The sequence below is a fragment of the Scaptodrosophila lebanonensis genome, unplaced genomic scaffold (genome assembly GCF_003285725.1).
Source record: "Scaptodrosophila lebanonensis strain 11010-0011.00,11010-0021.00 unplaced genomic scaffold, SlebRS2 tig00000096-arrow-pilon, whole genome shotgun sequence".
Taxonomy (NCBI): Eukaryota; Metazoa; Arthropoda; class Insecta; order Diptera; family Drosophilidae; genus Scaptodrosophila; species Scaptodrosophila lebanonensis.
The window spans coordinates 2,527,457-2,546,368 of NW_022060567.1; the positions used below are offsets into that span (position 1 = coordinate 2,527,457).

Sequence of the window (18,912 nt, forward strand, 5' to 3'; positions counted from 1 at the left end):
AAATGCCACTGTCTGTGTCTGTGTATTGGTATGTGTGGAGTAGAGTAGAGTAGGGTATAACTATCTTTATCTACTTGTATACGCACGCACACGCAGACCACAAAAGGCAAATAAGCGGCCAATAAAACTATTATTAATACGACGCCAACGACGCCGCAATACAACAACAACAACAACAACATCGGGAGAAGTAGTAGGAAGAGCTGGAAAAATTTGACCTCAACCGCGGCAGCATGCCGCCCACAAAAACACACACACATGCTCACCCACACACACACACACACACACACAAGCATAATATACGAATTAGCCGCGACGCACATCAGCACTTTGGGTGTGTTTTAGCCATAAATTTATTAACTTAGTGTCACATTTATAGTCACTTTACCGAACGCCAACAAGGACGCTTGAATGAATGAAGTCGTCCCTGCTCTCTCGGTTAAAAAACTAAAAACAAAAAGCAACACGATTGTTACCATCGAGTCGGTCCGATGGGGAAATACACTGAACCGCAAAAGCCACGCGCGGCTTGGTTAATGTGGGCAGCAGAAGGACGAAACTTGTCAGGATAGTTTATGTGTTTTATGGAGTCGGAGATGCTTCCTCTTCTGCCAGTTATATACGCATATAACAAGTAAAAGAATGTTAATGTATATTCTATACCCGTCGCCTCGCTCTGACTCTGAGTCCTGCAACTAATTAAATCATTGTTCCTTCAAGCATCCTTTGGGATAATATTCGATGCAACCTATGCATATGGTGAGACGTTACTGAAAATACTTAAATACCAAGTTTGTCTGCAATATCGTTATAAAAAAGTAGTAACTTTATGTAATCGGTGCAAGAATATCTTTAGGCAACAAAGTTGATGCTGTGCAGTGGCTACGAATGCAAAACTTTTGGTTGCATCCGAACACTTTTTTTAAGCTTCAACAACATGGCTTTCTAGAAAGTGCGGAATTACCCAGAAAATCAAAGACAACGTTCATCGGTTTGATTTAAAGAGTCAATCAAATTGATTTACTTTTGTAATTGTTGTACTTTTTTAAGATTTTGTTCCACCCGTTTGGATCCGAGCAAGATGCTTCAGGTATAATTCCCCTCTTCACCTAAGGGCAAATTGAAGACCCTTTTAATATCCGATTGTTTAGTTATTTACAAAATTTAAACAAACAATTGTTCACTTAAAAAACTATATGTTAGATAACATCACTGGCAAAATAGTAGATGAGCTATTTTTGTGGTAAATTAAATTAATTATTTCTGCCGATTTTGCGCATAATTTTAATTGGAATTATCAAATAATTTCTTTGTCGAGAATTTCCCGATTTCTGTAAAGCTTAAAGCATTTAGCTTTCCAAAATTTTCCAATATTTTGTGTGTTGGGGAAACTGAAGCTGTAAGAAAGTCTAGTGTTCAGTCTCCTAAATACAAGTAGAAATGAACGCTTTGTGTGTTCGCTATATACGTAAATTCGTTACAAAAACCGTTACTATGCCAAAAAATATACAATATCTGATAAATCATCGTGCATGGCATTGAGTCGGAAATTTACCTTAAAGCTCTGTTAAGCCCGATCAAGCCTGGTACTGCTGATCAAGCTGTGTTGCGAACGAATCTTTCAGAAAGTAATATCTTTCTTCTAGTACATATTATATACCTTTTAAACATAGAGAGCAACTCAATTAAATGAATTCGTTTGGGATCAATACTATCAAATATGTCGAAATTGTTAAAAAAAAAAAAAAAGCGCTATTATAGCCCCAACGTTCTTCCCAGACAAAATTGAGAAAGATAGCTTGTGAAACTATAGAACTATATACCAAATAAACCTATGCCACTGCTGATAATAACGAAGCCTGTGAAGAAGAACCAAATAAAAAAAATGTTCCTCGGAATTCTTTGCACTTACTACCGTGCTTCTATTTCGATTTCTAAATCGTAAAGAGTTCCCATAATTTTGTGATATCAGATAATATTTTCAATCAGTGAGATTGATGAGATTGCAGGCTAATTGCCTCTCACCTAGCGGTAAATTCTCTCTCGAATAATATAACGATCGAATCAACTAGAAACTAGTGTGTAGCGACAATGCAAGCCTTATTTGTGCAACACCCTTTTTCTCCTGCCACAAAAGGTTGGAAAACGTGCTTTCCAATTTTTGGGACTTTATCATTCAAGCTGGGGTTCCTTTTTGCTTCTTGTACTTAGTACACGAGTATATAAGAAACATTTAAGTTGAAAAATGTAAGAACAATTTGAACAGAAATGAAAGCCCGCAAGCAAATAGTTAGGGGAATACGTACTTATAGTTATGCTGCTAGTATCTAGACAACGGTATTGAAGAATTTAAATACCTCGTTTAAATTCTGATACATATCCTTATTAATAATTCTTGTAATTTTGAAGTTTATGGGATCAGAGTTGCTTTCTTCTGCGTGTTACATGCCTTGCAAAAAGCTAAAAAAAAAAAATATGTAGCAACCAGAAGAAGGCGTGGCAGCGCCCACTAAGTATTCAAAATCTTCAACAGTCTGGCAAGATGAGCCCATATAGCCATTTTCATTTAGAATCATCACAATAGTTATCCTAATTGCTGCTATTTTTTCAATGAACCCTTTTAGTGTTTTACCATAATTTCTCTCGTAATTCTTAGAGTTCTGTATCCAATCACATTCTATTGGTACTTACATATTTGTGTGTCGTCATGTCAAGCTTAATCATGATAGGCCAACTACAAAGAAGGCCATAACCATGCTCTGTCCGCAGCTGTTGCACAATACTTGTTGTCCTATTATTTTAATTTCATTTATTCGCACTTTTAAAAACTTCAATAAAAACGTAAAAAAATTTTTTTAATTTTTCATGAAACTGTCATTACTATTTAAGTGAATACATAATTATTTAATTCTAGTTAATGATTGAGTATATACTCCCGAAGAAGTTGCTCACTTTACTTAATTTTGATTTTTGGTTTATAATTTGTACAACCACTTTATATAAATAATCGCAATTGTTATTGAATTCATCTCGAGGGACTCTGACTGTGCCAACCCCTAAGGCTCTTTAATTTATTTCATAAAGAGTTTTTATGCCTCAGATAAAGTTGTTTGTTTCAAAATATAGTTTAAATTAAAGTTCCATATTTTCGAGATTTTTTTAAACTCCAAATCAATAAAACTGATTATCTGTGATTACAAGTATCTTACATTATTTATTCAAAAATCAAAGCCAATATGTTATTTGGGGTGCAAAGAACTGAAATATTCCAAATGCTGCTCGTATTTCAAAATTAATCATCTGGAAAGGACATTTTAATAGGACTTCTCTCTTACTTTTCGAACATGAGTTCTAATTAATTTGTTGCTGCAAAATACGCAATCGCTTACAAAAACTTTGTGAAATATATTTATTGCTGTTGCTGTCGCTTTCTATAAATGCCACAATCAATACTTCATGAAAAGTTTTAGGAGGCAATGGGAAGGAAAATTTGGCATTTACCGCCACAGATGGCAATAGTTCGTGCTCGTATATTTTTTTGCCTATCAGAGTGATATGCATATGCATACACCCACGTGTGCATTTTTTATCGTTATCAGACAGAAATCTATGCACCTGTTTGGGGGTCACCATTGGCTTCAGAGGCTAGGCCTTCACAGTAAATTGACATTAAAAAAAAAACACACACACACACAAAATTCAAAATGGAATCCTTTAATATTAGCTCAACCCTAAACCGACGGCATATCATGTCACATCATCAAGCCAGATGCACTATTCTAATCAATTTCCCATACACCAGTTCCCAATGTGTGTGTGTGTGTGTAGGGCACAGCTGCTATTGTCAATGTATCTTCTCACTGATAACGCAACGGCTATTTCCTTTTAGAGACTACTGCAATGCGCAATGCAAACAATAGCTAGCAATAATGTGTTCAACTTTTCCACCAAGCGCTGATTTTATTAGTTCATGAATCAATTGTTTAAATGGCACTTACATCGAGCAACTGAAGAAGCAACTGAAGGAGCAGCGAAGCGACAAACTTTTTGAAACGTTTTTCAATAATTTTTTGAATTGAGCGCGCAAAACGTGTTGCATACCGCGCGGCGTAACAACTTTGACACGCACACACTCACAGTAAGCACTGCACACTGACACGCCAAGCAACTTGAGTTCTTGTTGCTGTTGTTGTTGTCGATGTAACCAATTTGTTGGCTCTGAACGTGTTTGTAAATGAGGAAAAAAAAAAACCAGAAAAAAACTGCAACTATGTGTCCCTTATATCCCAATTTTTTTTTTCCTTTTTTTGGTTTGCCCAGCAAGGCAGCAATTCGTGTTATCTGCGTATTACTTGCCAGCTACGAACCAACGGCAACGCAGTCTCGCGACCAACTGAAGCAGCTTGCGCGCCAGCAACAGCATTTAAGAAACAGTTGCGGCTTCGACCACGGACACTATACAGTGGGGCACGCCGATAAAGGTGGAGTGGTCGTTGGCGGGTGCGGGGGCGGGGGCAACAAAAGAACACACAAGCAAAACAAAGCACAGCACACATCTGCCGGCATTTTGTAACGGTTAACCAGCAGCTGTGAAAGTTAACACAAAAGCTCAGTAACGGCAAAAGCTCAGAGCAGTCATCTATGCATCTGGCAGTGCCTTGTCCCACAGAAAGAGTATGCGCGCAACGAACAAATTGTGTAAAAAGAACAAAATTAAGAGAGCCGAGAGGTGACAGTGACAGTGATTGGGACTGCCAACTGTCTTCTTTTCTTTTGAACTACAAATACCACTAATCCATGTAACGGAAAATACAAAATTTGTTCAGCACGTGAATTGCAATGCAGCAGAAACAGACTCGTATAATCAAAGTATCAAAGTATCTTTCCCTTTTAAAGTCCTAACCCCTAACTCCCAAACCAACTACCTTCGAATTGTATTCAAATACTAGGCTTTAAAAATATCGGCATTTTAGAACTAACATGAGGACCAGTGTTGTGGGAATCAGGCAACAGCAAATATTCTGAGATCGGTTAACAAAAGGCTTATAAACAAAAAGTGCTCCATAAATGTGTTTATTTTAAGTATAAATAAATTACCTTTTTGTTCAATATGCTTACATAATATTAATACGAGTATCAGAAAATATTGCTGAAATTTCGAAGCCATTCTTATCAATTGTACAAACTATTTAAAATAAAACAAGATAGAATGCAACAGTCGAGCAAGTCCGACAGTAAAACAGCCTGTACTCTCCACAAAAAAGAAAAATTAAAAAAAAAAATATATTAAAAAAACATTAAACTATTTAAAAAAAATTTAATTAATTTATTAAATTAATTAAGAAAAGTATTTAATACATACATAGAAGACATCTTTATGTACAGTTTTACATTTACATCTCTTGTTTATGTTTGTTTATATACGTGTATATATAAGCAACAACAATAACAGCTGCGGGCAGCGCTGCAAGCAGAGCATGGGCAGCGATTTTATTTATGGCTATAACTTTCTTCAGAATTGATCTATCATGATGACATACGGACACATAAGCACTAACTGGATGTAACTACCAAAATTGATTTAAAAATTCCAAGAATTACGGAAGTTATACAAAAAAACACGAATTTCGGGGGAGTGGGGGGGGTGTATCAGAATAAAAAAAATAAACTTGACCTGCCTAGGGCTTAGGGGAACCTGGATACCAAGTTTGGTTATTCTAGCTCTTGTACCTTCTGAGATCCTTGCACTCATACAGACGGACGGACAGGCGGACATGGCTAAATCGACTCGGCTTGTCACCCTGATCAAGAATATATATACTTTGGGGGTCTGTCACGCCTCCTTCTGTGTGTTACATACATTCGCACAAAACTAGTATAGCCTTTCACCCTTTGGGTACAGGCTATAAAAAGAAGAGCTCTCGTGAAAGAATTGAAAAACCATGTTGCTGGCAGATCGCTCCCCCATAGCTGAGAATACAAAGAAGCATGCACATTTCCTTACGATTTATTAGCTAGTATAAGATTACACGCACATAAACATACTCGTACATATGTAATATGTATATAAAGCATATTTCGATCACAAGCGCCGAGCGTCCGGCCAAACAACACTCTCTATAAAGTCCAGATAGGCAGCAACTCGTGTGTACAGACCAGGCGTGTTGCTGTTGCAGCCAAATCCTGCCGATATGATGCCCACAATGCTATACAGGCCATCCAGTACATTCCTCTCCCAGATCAGTGGACCCCCAGAGTCGCCCTGACACGCATCTGCCTTTTGCTTCGTCAAATCGGCCGCACAAAGCTGGGTATATTGTACTCCATCTGCCAAATGGCGCCGACTAGGAGGCTGGGCCGCATACGACTCATTACAGCTCTTGATGGGCACGATGTCCAGTGGGGCACGCAACAGCAACTTGGACGGCAGCTTGGCTATAAAATCATAACCAACAAAAAATAGTGATAATAACAAAATATTATTATGAATTCAAATCTTAACTTTTTTCTTAAAGAATCCACTAGTTGCTACGCACTTGTCGTATTCATAACCCCCCAGCCAGCTACAAAGACATTGGCAGTTGGTGGTGGATCCTGTAGAGTTGTTTCCAGACACGCTGGATAGACATTTGGTGTGTAGATGGCGTCGGACTCCAGCTCCAGTATCGCTATATCGTGGTATTTGGAGGTACTTACATAATCCGGATGTATGACAATCTTTGACTGATAAATTACAGAAACAAAAACATCAGCCAAAAAGCATCGACAGTTTAGAAAATCAAAAAGAATATATTGCACTCCAGATTCCTTCCTTAGATACAGATAGCTTGTAACAGCCGCCCCTCCCTCCCAGCTCTTAAGTTTAAATCTGATTTTTAAGATTTACGAAGAACGTTACACAAGAACTGGCAAGTTTATAGTTTTTTCAGCATAAATATAACGATAAAGAATATCATTAATGAATATATTTATTATATTAATTGGTTAACCAAATTAACTAATTTTCTCTTTTACTTAAGCCAAAAACCACAAAATAAAAAAAATAAATATTGATGCAAATCTTAAAGAAAAATTAATGCCCAATATTATAATATATATTTCGATATTTATGCGGTTAGAATTTATGATAAATCCTACGACTGTAATCATTATAAGTGTTATTAAAATTACAAAATATTACTATTTTTCCATTTTATTTATTCTCTCACTATAGTATAATGATTAATTAAATAAAATCATTATTTAGAGCAGAAACTAAAACTAAAACTCACAAAATAACGATTATTCTTTTTTTTTTTATCAAAAACTGTAATTTAGTCTTTTTCGTAGAAAATAAGACGAACCCGCATAGTCAAGTTTGGGGCTAAAAAATCATCCTTAAAAAATATTGTTTATTTAAAACAAAATTTGACGATTTTGTTCGCTTTAAAAAAATCAAATTCCTGATCAAATTCTTCGATGAAATGTCACAATTAAGTGAAGAACTACAAGTATACCTTAATAAACAAGGAATCTCTATATTAAGTTGTAATACGTATTGAAGCCTTCCTAGGACTAACACAATATTGGTTCTCGTAACTGTAATGTTTTAAAGGATCTAGGGCGGAGTGACGGCATGGTTACATAGATTGTAGTATACTTAAGAAATGAGATATGTACACTTAAATCTTCATTATTGAGCTATCACTCTAGTGACAGGTACAGGGTAAGAACTATAAATATGCATACTTACTGCATTAACCGCTATGTCCTGATAGCCAGGCGCCTTTTTTTCGATATCGACTGTACCCAGACGCACAAATTCAGGCGAACCATCGTTGACACAATGTGCAGCAGTCAGGACGAAGCGCTTGTCCACCAGTGAGCCACCACATCGGAACTGCTCGGTGCCGAAGCTCCTGAAACCAATGGCCGCCATGTGCGGATAGATCCCCTCCTCCACAGGTATACCATCCAGAATGTGCATGCTAATCTGGCGTCCAATCTCCTCCCTTGCCTCGATCCTCTGGCACGCTGTGTGATGTTTATAATGACAACTTTTAGAAGGCATTGTAATGGTGGAGAACTCAAATAAAAAGTCTAACTATGATATTATATTATTGCACAATTATTCCTTCAGCAGGCTTTAGGTTTAGTTTATTCAGTTAATTCAGTTTTTGCAGAATTTCAATATTAAGTCAACGAAGCTATGTCTTTTTTTTAGTTTTATTTTTAGTTTTTAATTCATTTGTATACCTGAACGGTAAAAAGGGGTAAATGAGATTAGACTCCATAAACTATATGTATGTACCTTATAATATATATGAATATATATTTATATATATTGCTAATCAGCATGGTCTTTTGGCTCACCTGTCACTGCTGGTCTCTCAGGATTTCGACTTTCTGACTTGGGCGTTGTCGTTGATACAATTGAATCGCTATACAAAGAGGAACACAAATAGAGGTGGGAATAAATGAGAGCTCTTAATAAATATATCCATCAAGTCATCTAACTCGTAACTAAGACAATTTTGTTTCTTTTTTTTTTTGTAAAGAAACCTAGAGATAAGTAGCCTATAAACACCTTTTCCCAAAATCTTGGCCATTGTCCAACTCATTGTTTGTGATTTCATCGATGGGCTCCCTAAATGTAAATGGTGCGAAGACATCTTCAAACTCATATACGGGTGGTCTGATAGTTGTTGTTGTTGTTGTTGTTGTGCTTGTTGTTGTTGTACTTTCAACATCAAACGCTGTCCACTGCTTGGCCTCCACAATATTCATGCCTTGCTGGCGCAATTGTTCATTAACACGCCTAATAGGATTATCATTGAGGTTTTCTGATTGAACAGGACTGGGCCATCGGTCAGGCGCTTCTTGTCGATTCGACCAATTGTTGGAGTTCTGTTGTTGCTGCTGTTGCTGCTGTTCTTGTTGTTGTTGTTGAACGGGCTGGGACCATATGACTGGTTGGCGCGGCGGTTCAGGCCGCAGAGGCCGTTGTAGTGGCTGAGGTTGCGGCTGTTGGGGCCACCAGGACGGTATCTGCGGTTGTGACCTACCTGGCGGCTGAGGCCGCATGGGCGGTGGTTGCTCCCAACCTCGACCTCTGGAGTGGCCATTACCAGGCCCAGCAAATTGCTGTGACGTCTGACCGAAGGGTCCGATGCTTTGAAATGGTTCTGGTCGACTGCCAGTTGCCTCCACATTATTCAGTTCTAAGCCAGGCCTCGTCTGGGGGTCTTCCAAGCGAGCTCCTCTCAGGGCTTCATGTGTTTGTCTGCGATTATCATTGTTGGGATTTGTGTTTGCATTTTCGTTATTTCCATTGCTGGGCACTGACAGGATATCGGTTTGATTCTGAGCTCTGCCAATCAATTTAGTAAAATCAAAAAACTCCACATCCTTGTTCAATTTAATGCTTGGGGTTCTCGGTGTACTTGTTGTTGTGGTGGTAGTTGCCCTTTCGACTGGAGTAGAAAACATTCTACTCGTAGTACTTCTTATGGGTGTCGTCATTTGTTCATGACTGATGCTGAAGGAAAGTCGAAAATTCCGAACATTAAACGCACGTTTTTGATGGAACATGTCTTGAGCTACCATGCAACGTTTTGAACGAAAACAACAGAAAGGATAATAACAAACAGAGCAGTCTTAGTTGGTACAGACTTATATTTATTACACATACTTGTACATACTTATTTCATAATGTTCAGGGAATGTGTGATCATATATAATCATATAAGTGCAACTTTTATATACAAGTATGTAAGTATGTATCTGTATATTCTTAGTCTATTTAGAGCTAAAATATATAGTTCCAAATGGAAATATTTTCCATTACAAAAAAAGTTATTTAGTTAATTTTTCAATTTGTAATCAATATTCATACTATTTGTGGTATTTATTTAATTTTACAAAAAGGAACTTCTGCTGAGTCCGGCGTGAAGCTGTAACTCAGATCTGATAATGTAATGCAGGAACAGAGTGCACAACACTTTCCACTTCCTATAAATTTGGGTAGTTGAACTGTTCCCAGCGCAGCATTATAAGAACTGGTTTATATTAATTGAGTAATGAAACGGTTTTTCTTACCAATGCAGCATTATATTTAGGTTTATATCAACTGGTTTTGGGCTATCTATAATTATCTAAGTATTTCAACATAAACTATTTTTCATTTCTTATTAAATACACAACTGCCCCAATGGAATTAACGAATTCAACCATTTTCCGTGCTTTGTCTATTAAATTAAGAAAACCCACGTGTTGGCTATAATCTTTTATAGCCAGCTGCAAGGTATGTGCTGCACATATTATGAGGGCTATTCAAGATATCTTAAAATCATTGAGTATTCAAATTCATTCAAAGTTTAATCATCAGTCCCATCAGTGGGAATAAGAATTCTTCACGTACCCTCTTGAATGCGCCCATGTAGCCTTATCTTAAGTCGAGCTCCTCTTTAGATACTTGTATTAAAGGTGCAACAAAACAATTGATGACATTGTTGTTCAGCACCATCGATTGATTTCGTTAAACCATGCACTGCCTAGTATAATTACTGGCACCCTTATTAGGTGTTTTTCTTGTAATTCTCTTTAAAATCTCTTATGACATCTCTTCAGATGGAGGGGGCCGTCGCAAAGGTTTGAAAATTGTGACTTTGACTTCTTTACTTCAGTACATGTATTTTTCACGTTTCTTTTTAGACTAAATTACATATTTTCTTTATGTTTGGCTTAGAGAGAAGAGAGAGAAGCTGCCGACGCGCGCTCTGTTATCTAACAGCTGTTAGCGACAGCCGCTGCTAACAGCCCCTGAAGCTAACAGCGCGCTGCCGCATAACCAGCATCTTACATTTTAAGCTGCTCTCAGTGGCTCGTTGGGCGTTAGATTCTTTAAAGGAACATTTCGTTTGCCCAAAAACTACTACTTACTACTCCTATACATATATCTATCATTCAGTTAGGCGCAGGCACCAGTGTGTATTTTTTCTTAATCGTTACCACCTTATTCTAACAGCAAAAGATGCAAGCTTTTTAGAAAACAATTTTTTTCAAATTCTTATCACCTAAAGCGAAGAATTTTGAAATGATCTCTCCTCTAGAAGAAATTGTTTTCGCATTACAATATTGGACAAAAATAAGCACACGAATTGCATTCTATTTAGCCGATCAATGTCATTTTAAATTCAACGATGAAGGACACATGCATTTTTAGGACTATGTAGAATGACATGGTTTGACCCCAGGGAGAGTATTCAATTGCTGCTTACCCGCTCCTGTCATCGGGACAACACTTGACAGTTGGACAGCAGACAATCTCCTCGCGAGCGGAGAAACCACAGCTAGGCACATCTCTAGACGTCAGTTTTCCGGCCCTGAAGTAATCGTCAATGATAGACTCGCACATGTTCGACGCTGTACAGCGTCCATTCATATTCAGCTTATCAATCCGACAAGTATCACCCTCTATATATGCAAAATAAAAAAGCCCTTGACTTGATGTGCTGTACTCACATGATCGGTCTTACCTGTAGAGGCCGAGGGTTTGGGGAGTGCTACAAAAATAAGGCCACATGACAGCAGAGCAAATGACCAGCTCCTTGTTGTAGTTATTGTCGTTGAATTTTTTCGCCTCCAAGAGTGTGGTCGACAGTGGAGTTGCATTTTTCCAGCAGATTCTGTTCTATATTTGCAATTATTCTTTTTTGTTTGCGCTGTTGAACGACATAAAAAATGGCATGAGTTTTGGAGCAGAGCTTTTATGCTGTAGTTTCTTATCAATATTTATTCTATTTGTAATTTTCCCTTGCAGTAAAAATTAGGTTAATTACATATGTATATACACATAGCATGTGGTTAGTATGTCAGAGATAATCCCGCGACAGTGCTGACAACTAAAAAGCACAATCTACTAGAAACGACGAAGCCGATTATTATTTCTTTGAGGTATTCTTGACAATGCTAGTACGAGTAATTAGAAAAACATAGGCACAATTCACTTCCACATTTCAACGAATTATATATAAAGACATGTTTCTGTATTTTCTTTTTTAGTAAAATAATTGAAACACGAAACGAGAAACCCCTATTCATACCCATACATTTATTTCGAACAGCGAGTTGTCCCTGCTCGAAAGTTGGATTTGGAAATTGCTCAAACATTCCCAATTCTCTTCCTGCCCTCAACTCAACATGGCAGGGGAACAAAAGCTAAACACAATTTGAATTTTGTTATTCAAACAACTATAATTAACTTACAAGTATAAACATTTTTAGTAGTTTGTTAAATGAATGATCAAACAGTAATTGGGAATCGATTTAGTTGACAAACATTCTAATGTTTAAAATCAACTAAGCTTAGAGCAAATATTTACTTATTTGCAGTGAAAGTGGGATTAATTACAAACTTGGTGTTGCAACTGGTAATATCTGTGGAGCTCTGGGGGAACAAAAAAATGTCTACATTTCAAATAAAAAATGGCTTCGGATATAAGAAATTTCCCAAATTATTTGCATAAAATCGACTCAAGCTGTATAATTTTTAAAATTTAACAATATTTTATTTCCTTATTATTCGCCCTTTGGAACTTTGGAAAGGTTTGTTTGTATGGGATTTTTGCAGTGTGTACCAGTGTGAAAGCAGCAATGTCTTCAACTCCATAAAGTATACCCATATATACATAATACTTATATCTCTGCACAACTTGGAGAGACGAGACTATCTATTGGTTGAAGACTCGAATCGTCCCCATATTCCGCTGCAGAATTTGATCAATATTCTTCTCGACTCAAACCCAAGCTTGTAATTGGTAAAAATATGGTTTGTCAAAATATAATGTATATTTAACCTGACTGTTTATAAATGTATGCGTATTCCTCTTCTACTTTCTATCTACTTTTTACCTGTTGGTCCATTTACAATTAGCGCTCTAGCTTGTAATACGAGGGGCTATGGCACACGAAATAAGGGAAATATTTAACAATTATCAACCCATTTTTGCACACGAAATAAGGGAAAAATTTAACAATTAATAACGCATTTATGTAGATCGTATCAAAATGTATAATTGTAACATACAATTAAACAAGTCGTACTTCAAAGCTGTGCCAGATTGACCTTCAAATACCCTTTACCCAGCTTTTGCCCGATATAGCCTTACCATAATATTTAATATTTTTAATCATTTCGATTGCAAACAAAAATAAATTAAATTGTTTTTGCCACTCCTAAGTTTTAGATCAACTTAACCATCAGAAGCAAAAAAGAGGAAGAGCGACAGTATTGACAAAGTTATATAGTAGAGAAGAGGAAATAATCAAAAAAAAAAAAAAATAAATAAAATAAAATATACTCGATTTGGTCTCCGAAATATAGGCGTTCATGCAAACAAACAGACATACGGAGATATCTATATCGATTTCTCTCTCTTCATTTCTCTTGTACTTGCTGAGATCCTTGCGCTCATACAGACAGACGAACGGACAGACGGACACCCTGATGAAGGATATATATACTTTGTGGGGTCTGCCACGCCTCCTTCTAAGCTCTGCCAGCAGCTGTTGTTGTTGCTGCGTTGACTTCATTCTGTACTGCATACATACATGTACAGAAACACTCATAGACACGATTCTAATTGGTTCAGGATTCAGGATTCCGCCCGGTTCTTTTTAAATTTTCAAAATTTCCGAGCATATCCTTTTTTTTAAACTAAATTAAATAAATCGAAATTGATCGAGCTTCAACGCGTAATTTCTTAGTTTTCACCATTTTTCTAAGTAGTTTCTGAAATATAAATGCCTCAAAATTTGCTAAAACTACGACAAAAACTAACAATAGCAATTACACAAAGCTAATAAAAAACAAGATAGAACGCTACAGTCGAGCAAGCCCGACAGTAAAATAGCCTGTACTCTCCACAAAAAAGAAAAATTAAAAAAAAAAATTAAATTATTAAAAAAACTGAATGAATTAATTAATTAATTTAATTAAATTAGAATACATGATTATGTTCAGTTTTAACAGCATACATTTACATCACGTACCTATGCGTGTTTATATGCGTGTATGTATGCAGCACAAAGTTGAACAAAAGCAGCAACAACAACAACAGCTGCAGGCAGCGCTGCCGACAGAGCTGCAGGCAGCGCATGAGCAGCGATTTTACTTATGGCTATAACTTTCTTCAGAATTGACCTATCATGATGAATGGATGTACCTACCAAAATTGATTTCAAAATTCCGAGAATTACGGAAGTTATAAGAAAAAACACGAATTGCGGGGGAGTGGGGGGCTGCATCGAAAAAAAACTCAAACTCGTACTTTCTCGGTCTTAGGATAATATGGAAACCAAGTTTGGTTATTCTAGCTCTTATACTTTCTGAGACCAGACGGACAGACAGACGGACGGACGGACAAGGCTATATCCACTCGGCTTCTCATCCTGATCAAGAATATATATACTTTGTGGAGTCTGCCACGCCTCCTTCTGTGGGTTACATACATGCGCACAAAACTAGTATAGCCTTTCACCCTTTGGGTACAGGCTATAAAAAACGCAAGTTTTTAATTGTACATATATTTTCTTTTGACGCAAATAAAATGTTTGTAAATACTTTTGACATTATATCGAACTATTTTTATATTATATATTTTTTTATATTATATTATATCGAACTATAAGAAACAGTATTTTTTTCGGAACAAACTTCCAACGACATCAACAAAATAGTTGGATAATGTAATATGTAAAAATGTGTCTGTTGTGTAAATACTTTTGACCACCTCTGTATGTGTTGACTATTTTATATTCAATTTAATTCATTAAATAAATTTGTTTTTAAAGTATTTTTTTATATTTTTTCTTAAATTTTTTTTCGTGGATTCGGTACAGGGTATTTAAGAGTTGAGCCCGCTTGACTCTAGCATTCCCTTTTTGTTCATATTTGCGTGACTTGTACCTTTTTCTAAACTGTTGGTTAACCTACATTCGTGTTTATTGTTATTATTTTTATAAATATTTAGAGTTTTAAAGTCTTTTTAAAGATTTCTATAAATAATTGTCGGTCGCCATTGAACTCATTTTTATTTTGCTCCATTTTTGAGCTGTGTGTTTCTCATCCAACAATATTGCTGATAATAATGAACTTGCGATTGACCTATATATCAATAAAAAGGCGCATACATACACATACAGAATTATGTGTATACATTTCGTGGAAATATGTATCAACGTCTGCTTAGTGACCCTGTTATTGTTGTCTGACTGACGTCATGTTAAAGACCCCAAACTGGCGAAAATCCAGTAATACACACAGCAGAAGACTGTTGAAAGAGCCAGTTTTAAGGTGATGTTAAAATCAAGTAGAAAAGCAAAAGTCCATATCCCCGACTTTAATACGCCCTGTACTTTCATATGGACAAAACAATTATATAACTTCTAAAAAAAGAAATCGAATAAAAACAATTAACGAAATTTTAATAAAATTCCAAGAATTACCGGAGCAATGGAAAATCACTAATAGCAGGGAATGGAAGTAAATTTTCAAAAACATTTGAACTGCTTACACACCCTACATAAAAGGCTTGTGTGAAAAATGTTGAGTCTAAGTGTAAGGTAAGACGAGTCCGCCTGTCTGGGAATTGTTTCTGCAATATAGGCAAGCTGGGACTTCTATATCTTATACGACTTTAAGCTTAAGATTTCTTACCATACTTACCAAATTATATGTGTGTTGGCTTGCAATATATACTCGGATTTGCCCGAAAAAATTTCTTGTTATTTTGGATAGGAATATTTGTTGATATAGCCAATAATATTCGAAAGCTTAAGTCAGATGGGCCATGTTATGAAAAACTACAGAAGTGATATGACTCCAGTACGACCCATTAACTTGCAGTAGCTGTTTTCATTGTTCGTCTTATATTTGCTCTCACACTAGCCCCAGCAATCTCAGGGTGTATTCTACGGTCGATCTAACTTGAATATGACCTTCCACATAGCTTATCTTGGAGCGCACCTAAATGCCGAACTGTTATCATTGCTACAGTTCTCTCGCTTCTTTGTCTCAGATCCGTCCTGATAAGACTAAGGAGTACATATAGTAAAATCCAATAACCCGCAAAAAAATGGCTATTAACATGAAAAATTGGTTGCTGTTTAGTATGTACATATCTGCAATAACTTGTAGATCAAACTTATAGATTCTATAGTTTAAAGAATTTCCATTAAAAATTGAAGTCATACGGAAAAAGATCACAAAAGAAAAAAATAATCAAAATTAAAGTCCTTCTGTATAACTCCTTAGTCATTGATTAATATTTTTACTAAAATAGCTAAGTAAACTAACTAAAGTAGATAACTATATCCTGCAAGTAACATTTCATTAAAAATCACCGTTTGGGCTTAATTTTATTTTCATATTTTCCCTACTTTAAGAATATTATATTTATTGAACAGCAGGACATAGATCTAGCATTCGAGATGATTTAATACTGAATTGTGGCAAAATCAGAAAGTCAATATAATCGTGTCTCGTGATAATCATAATTCTATATCAATATAAAAAACTTTTCCACTTTACTGTTTTGAATAACATTAAAAAGTACTGCATATATAAACTATTTTAAATGAAATTAGTAGAAGGGAAATGTGTTTTCTAAATATATTTGAAATGCACATTGAAAACAATTTTTTAAGAATTTTACCAGGTCATTTGCTTACTGTAAGGGCAATAGCAACATTGAAAATAATACATAGCTTTGGTTTTAAGCTTCAAGCGTATATTCCCTTTTTCACGGCATAAAATACGATAATTTATTTAATATTGTTATCGAACGTTTTCAGCGAAACATTTTAGTGCAATCGAAAGTAGAATCGAAAAACAGAACCGGATTGTGTTGGTTAAAAGTTTCAATTTCATTCGCGAATAACACGAATGCACTATTAATTGTTTTGGTTAACTCTTTAAATGCCAGTGGGGACATGTTCTCTTTTTACTGTCAGCTTTCATTTTTAAATATAATGGAAACAAATTCATAAAAAGCAATCAAAGTCGTCATAAATTTGAAAGATTCATATAACTAATTATACATCTTATTGTGATTGCTTATTTTAAATCAGCTGGCTTGATGGTCAACACTCCTATAGAGATACACGTACACTGCATATTAACATACTAGGTATCTAGTTTTTGAAAAGTTCACTAAACTTCTTGCACTAGAGGTATTAGTTCACACATACACACGGAACTGATAACTATTTGCATTTGGTTATTATATGTATATATTATATGTATTATATATTAATTAAAGGAACGCACCTTTTTCACACTTGTTTCTTATGATTTCAATATACTCGTATATATAAATTATTCATCGATAGCACTTCTATTGATTGAAACAAATGCTGCACTTGAACAAAAAGAAATATAATAAAAATTATATACGAGAGCACAGAAAAAAATATAACAAACAAACAAAAAAGGCATTAAAATGGCATTAAAAACCGGTGCCTGGACTTGAAACCGAACTACACATCTGAACTGCTGGCTTGACGATTTAGCTTAGTTTTGCGGAGCTGAACTGAGTTGACAGACGGGGTAGCCGATTGGCCAACGAACGGAACAGCGCAACAGCTACCAGTTAGCTCTAGCTGCCCGCTACTCTCTCTCTCTCTTCTCTCACTCTCTAGTCTACTCACTGCCTTGCTTGGTACGCTTTGTGTGTGACGCGTGCTCTCTTCTTATCTCTTCTTTTATACATCAGTGTTGGCAATTCTGTGCGTCAAATAAAGCCAGATCAGCAACTAAAAAAAGCATAAGATAGAATTTAGATAAAAATGCCTATGTTTTGTTTTCAATTTATTTTAAAAACTATTTTCTTTCAACTCTTCTGTTTCATTTTTCTTGAAAGAAATTTATTGGATACCTTTATTAACAAAAGGATGAGACATTATTCAAATGACTACTACAATAATATAGCAATGCGATCTGGCTGCACTCTTGATAGAATATTTGTAATTCCATTTGGACTCCCTTCAAATAAAATAAAACGTAGTAGTAGTAAAAGTAGTAGGAACTTTATTTATTTTCATAATCCGTTTAAAAAAGGTAAACAAACGTTCCTTAATATATAGTTAAAGGGGAAAAAATAAAATAAAAATATGCAACTAAATCGACTTGGTATAAACCATCTATCGATCGCACATGCCTGCCCGGGTCTTCCCCAGTTACCAGATCTTTGGCCATGAAGGTCGGATAAGATGTTGATGCTGCAGCAAAACTTAAACAATATTTTAGTTATCCCCGTCAGCCATTATTACTTTAATTTTTGTTTTGTTAATTTAAAAAATAGACAAATATTGCTAGAAGGCACTTGAACTTCCATAAAAAAAAGCTATAACTCTAAAGCTGACCAAAAAGTGGCCAAATTGGCGGAAAATACCTAAATTGTACAGAAACGCGCCACTGCAGCAACTGAGCTTGACCGGCAAAAGCCCTAGCCCGAGATAATATGGAGGCTATGTGATTAGAACGGAGTTCGGCTCGTTGTTGTTGCCGCTTTAGTTGATAACTATGCGGTGTGATACCAACTCAACCGGTTTTTTAGTATTTTTAGCAGCAGCTTCGAAGCAGGCATTGGCATTGTAAGGTTGGCTTAGTCGCAGAGTTGGCCGGTCACGCCGCTTATTTATTAGGTAAACAACATAAACAAAGCCTGCGAGTCGATTCAATCCAATCGATTCAGTCAGAGGCCAGACCACGGAACAAAAGCAAACAGCCCAGAGAGCGCTATATACTATATTATGTATGCATGCAAAACATCGCAATACATACATACAAGTATGTACATTCTCGTACTCGTATATGGATGAATCATCCTCCGTCGAAACCAGAAGGGAAATACACAACAAAACTGTTGTGTA

General features: G+C 36.0%; 1 protein-coding gene across 3 annotated transcripts; it reads right to left on the minus strand.

The window, feature by feature from the left end:
- Positions 1 to 5,991: 5,991 nt before the first annotated feature.
- Positions 5,992 to 17,521, minus strand: LOC115627474 (serine protease persephone). 3 transcript variants are annotated; one of them, XM_030523151.1, is made up of 8 exons: positions 17,309 to 17,517; positions 11,517 to 11,702; positions 11,259 to 11,454; positions 8,567 to 9,517; positions 8,353 to 8,420; positions 7,733 to 8,013; positions 6,537 to 6,723; positions 5,992 to 6,435 (listed from the first exon to the last, which is right to left on the minus strand). In XM_030523151.1, exons 2-8 carry the CDS (start codon positions 11,650 to 11,652, stop codon positions 6,083 to 6,085), a joined length of 2,172 nt encoding a protein of 723 aa, XP_030379011.1. In that variant the 5' UTR covers positions 11,653 to 11,702; positions 17,309 to 17,517; the 3' UTR covers positions 5,992 to 6,082. The 3 variants fall into 3 exon arrangements, with proteins under 3 accessions (XP_030379011.1, XP_030379013.1, XP_030379012.1); XM_030523152.1 differs by having other exon boundaries at positions 6,298 to 6,435; positions 6,503 to 6,723; positions 17,309 to 17,521; XM_030523153.1 differs by lacking the exon at positions 8,567 to 9,517 and having other exon boundaries at positions 17,309 to 17,513.
- Between the last annotated feature and the right edge of the window lie 1,391 nt (positions 17,522 to 18,912).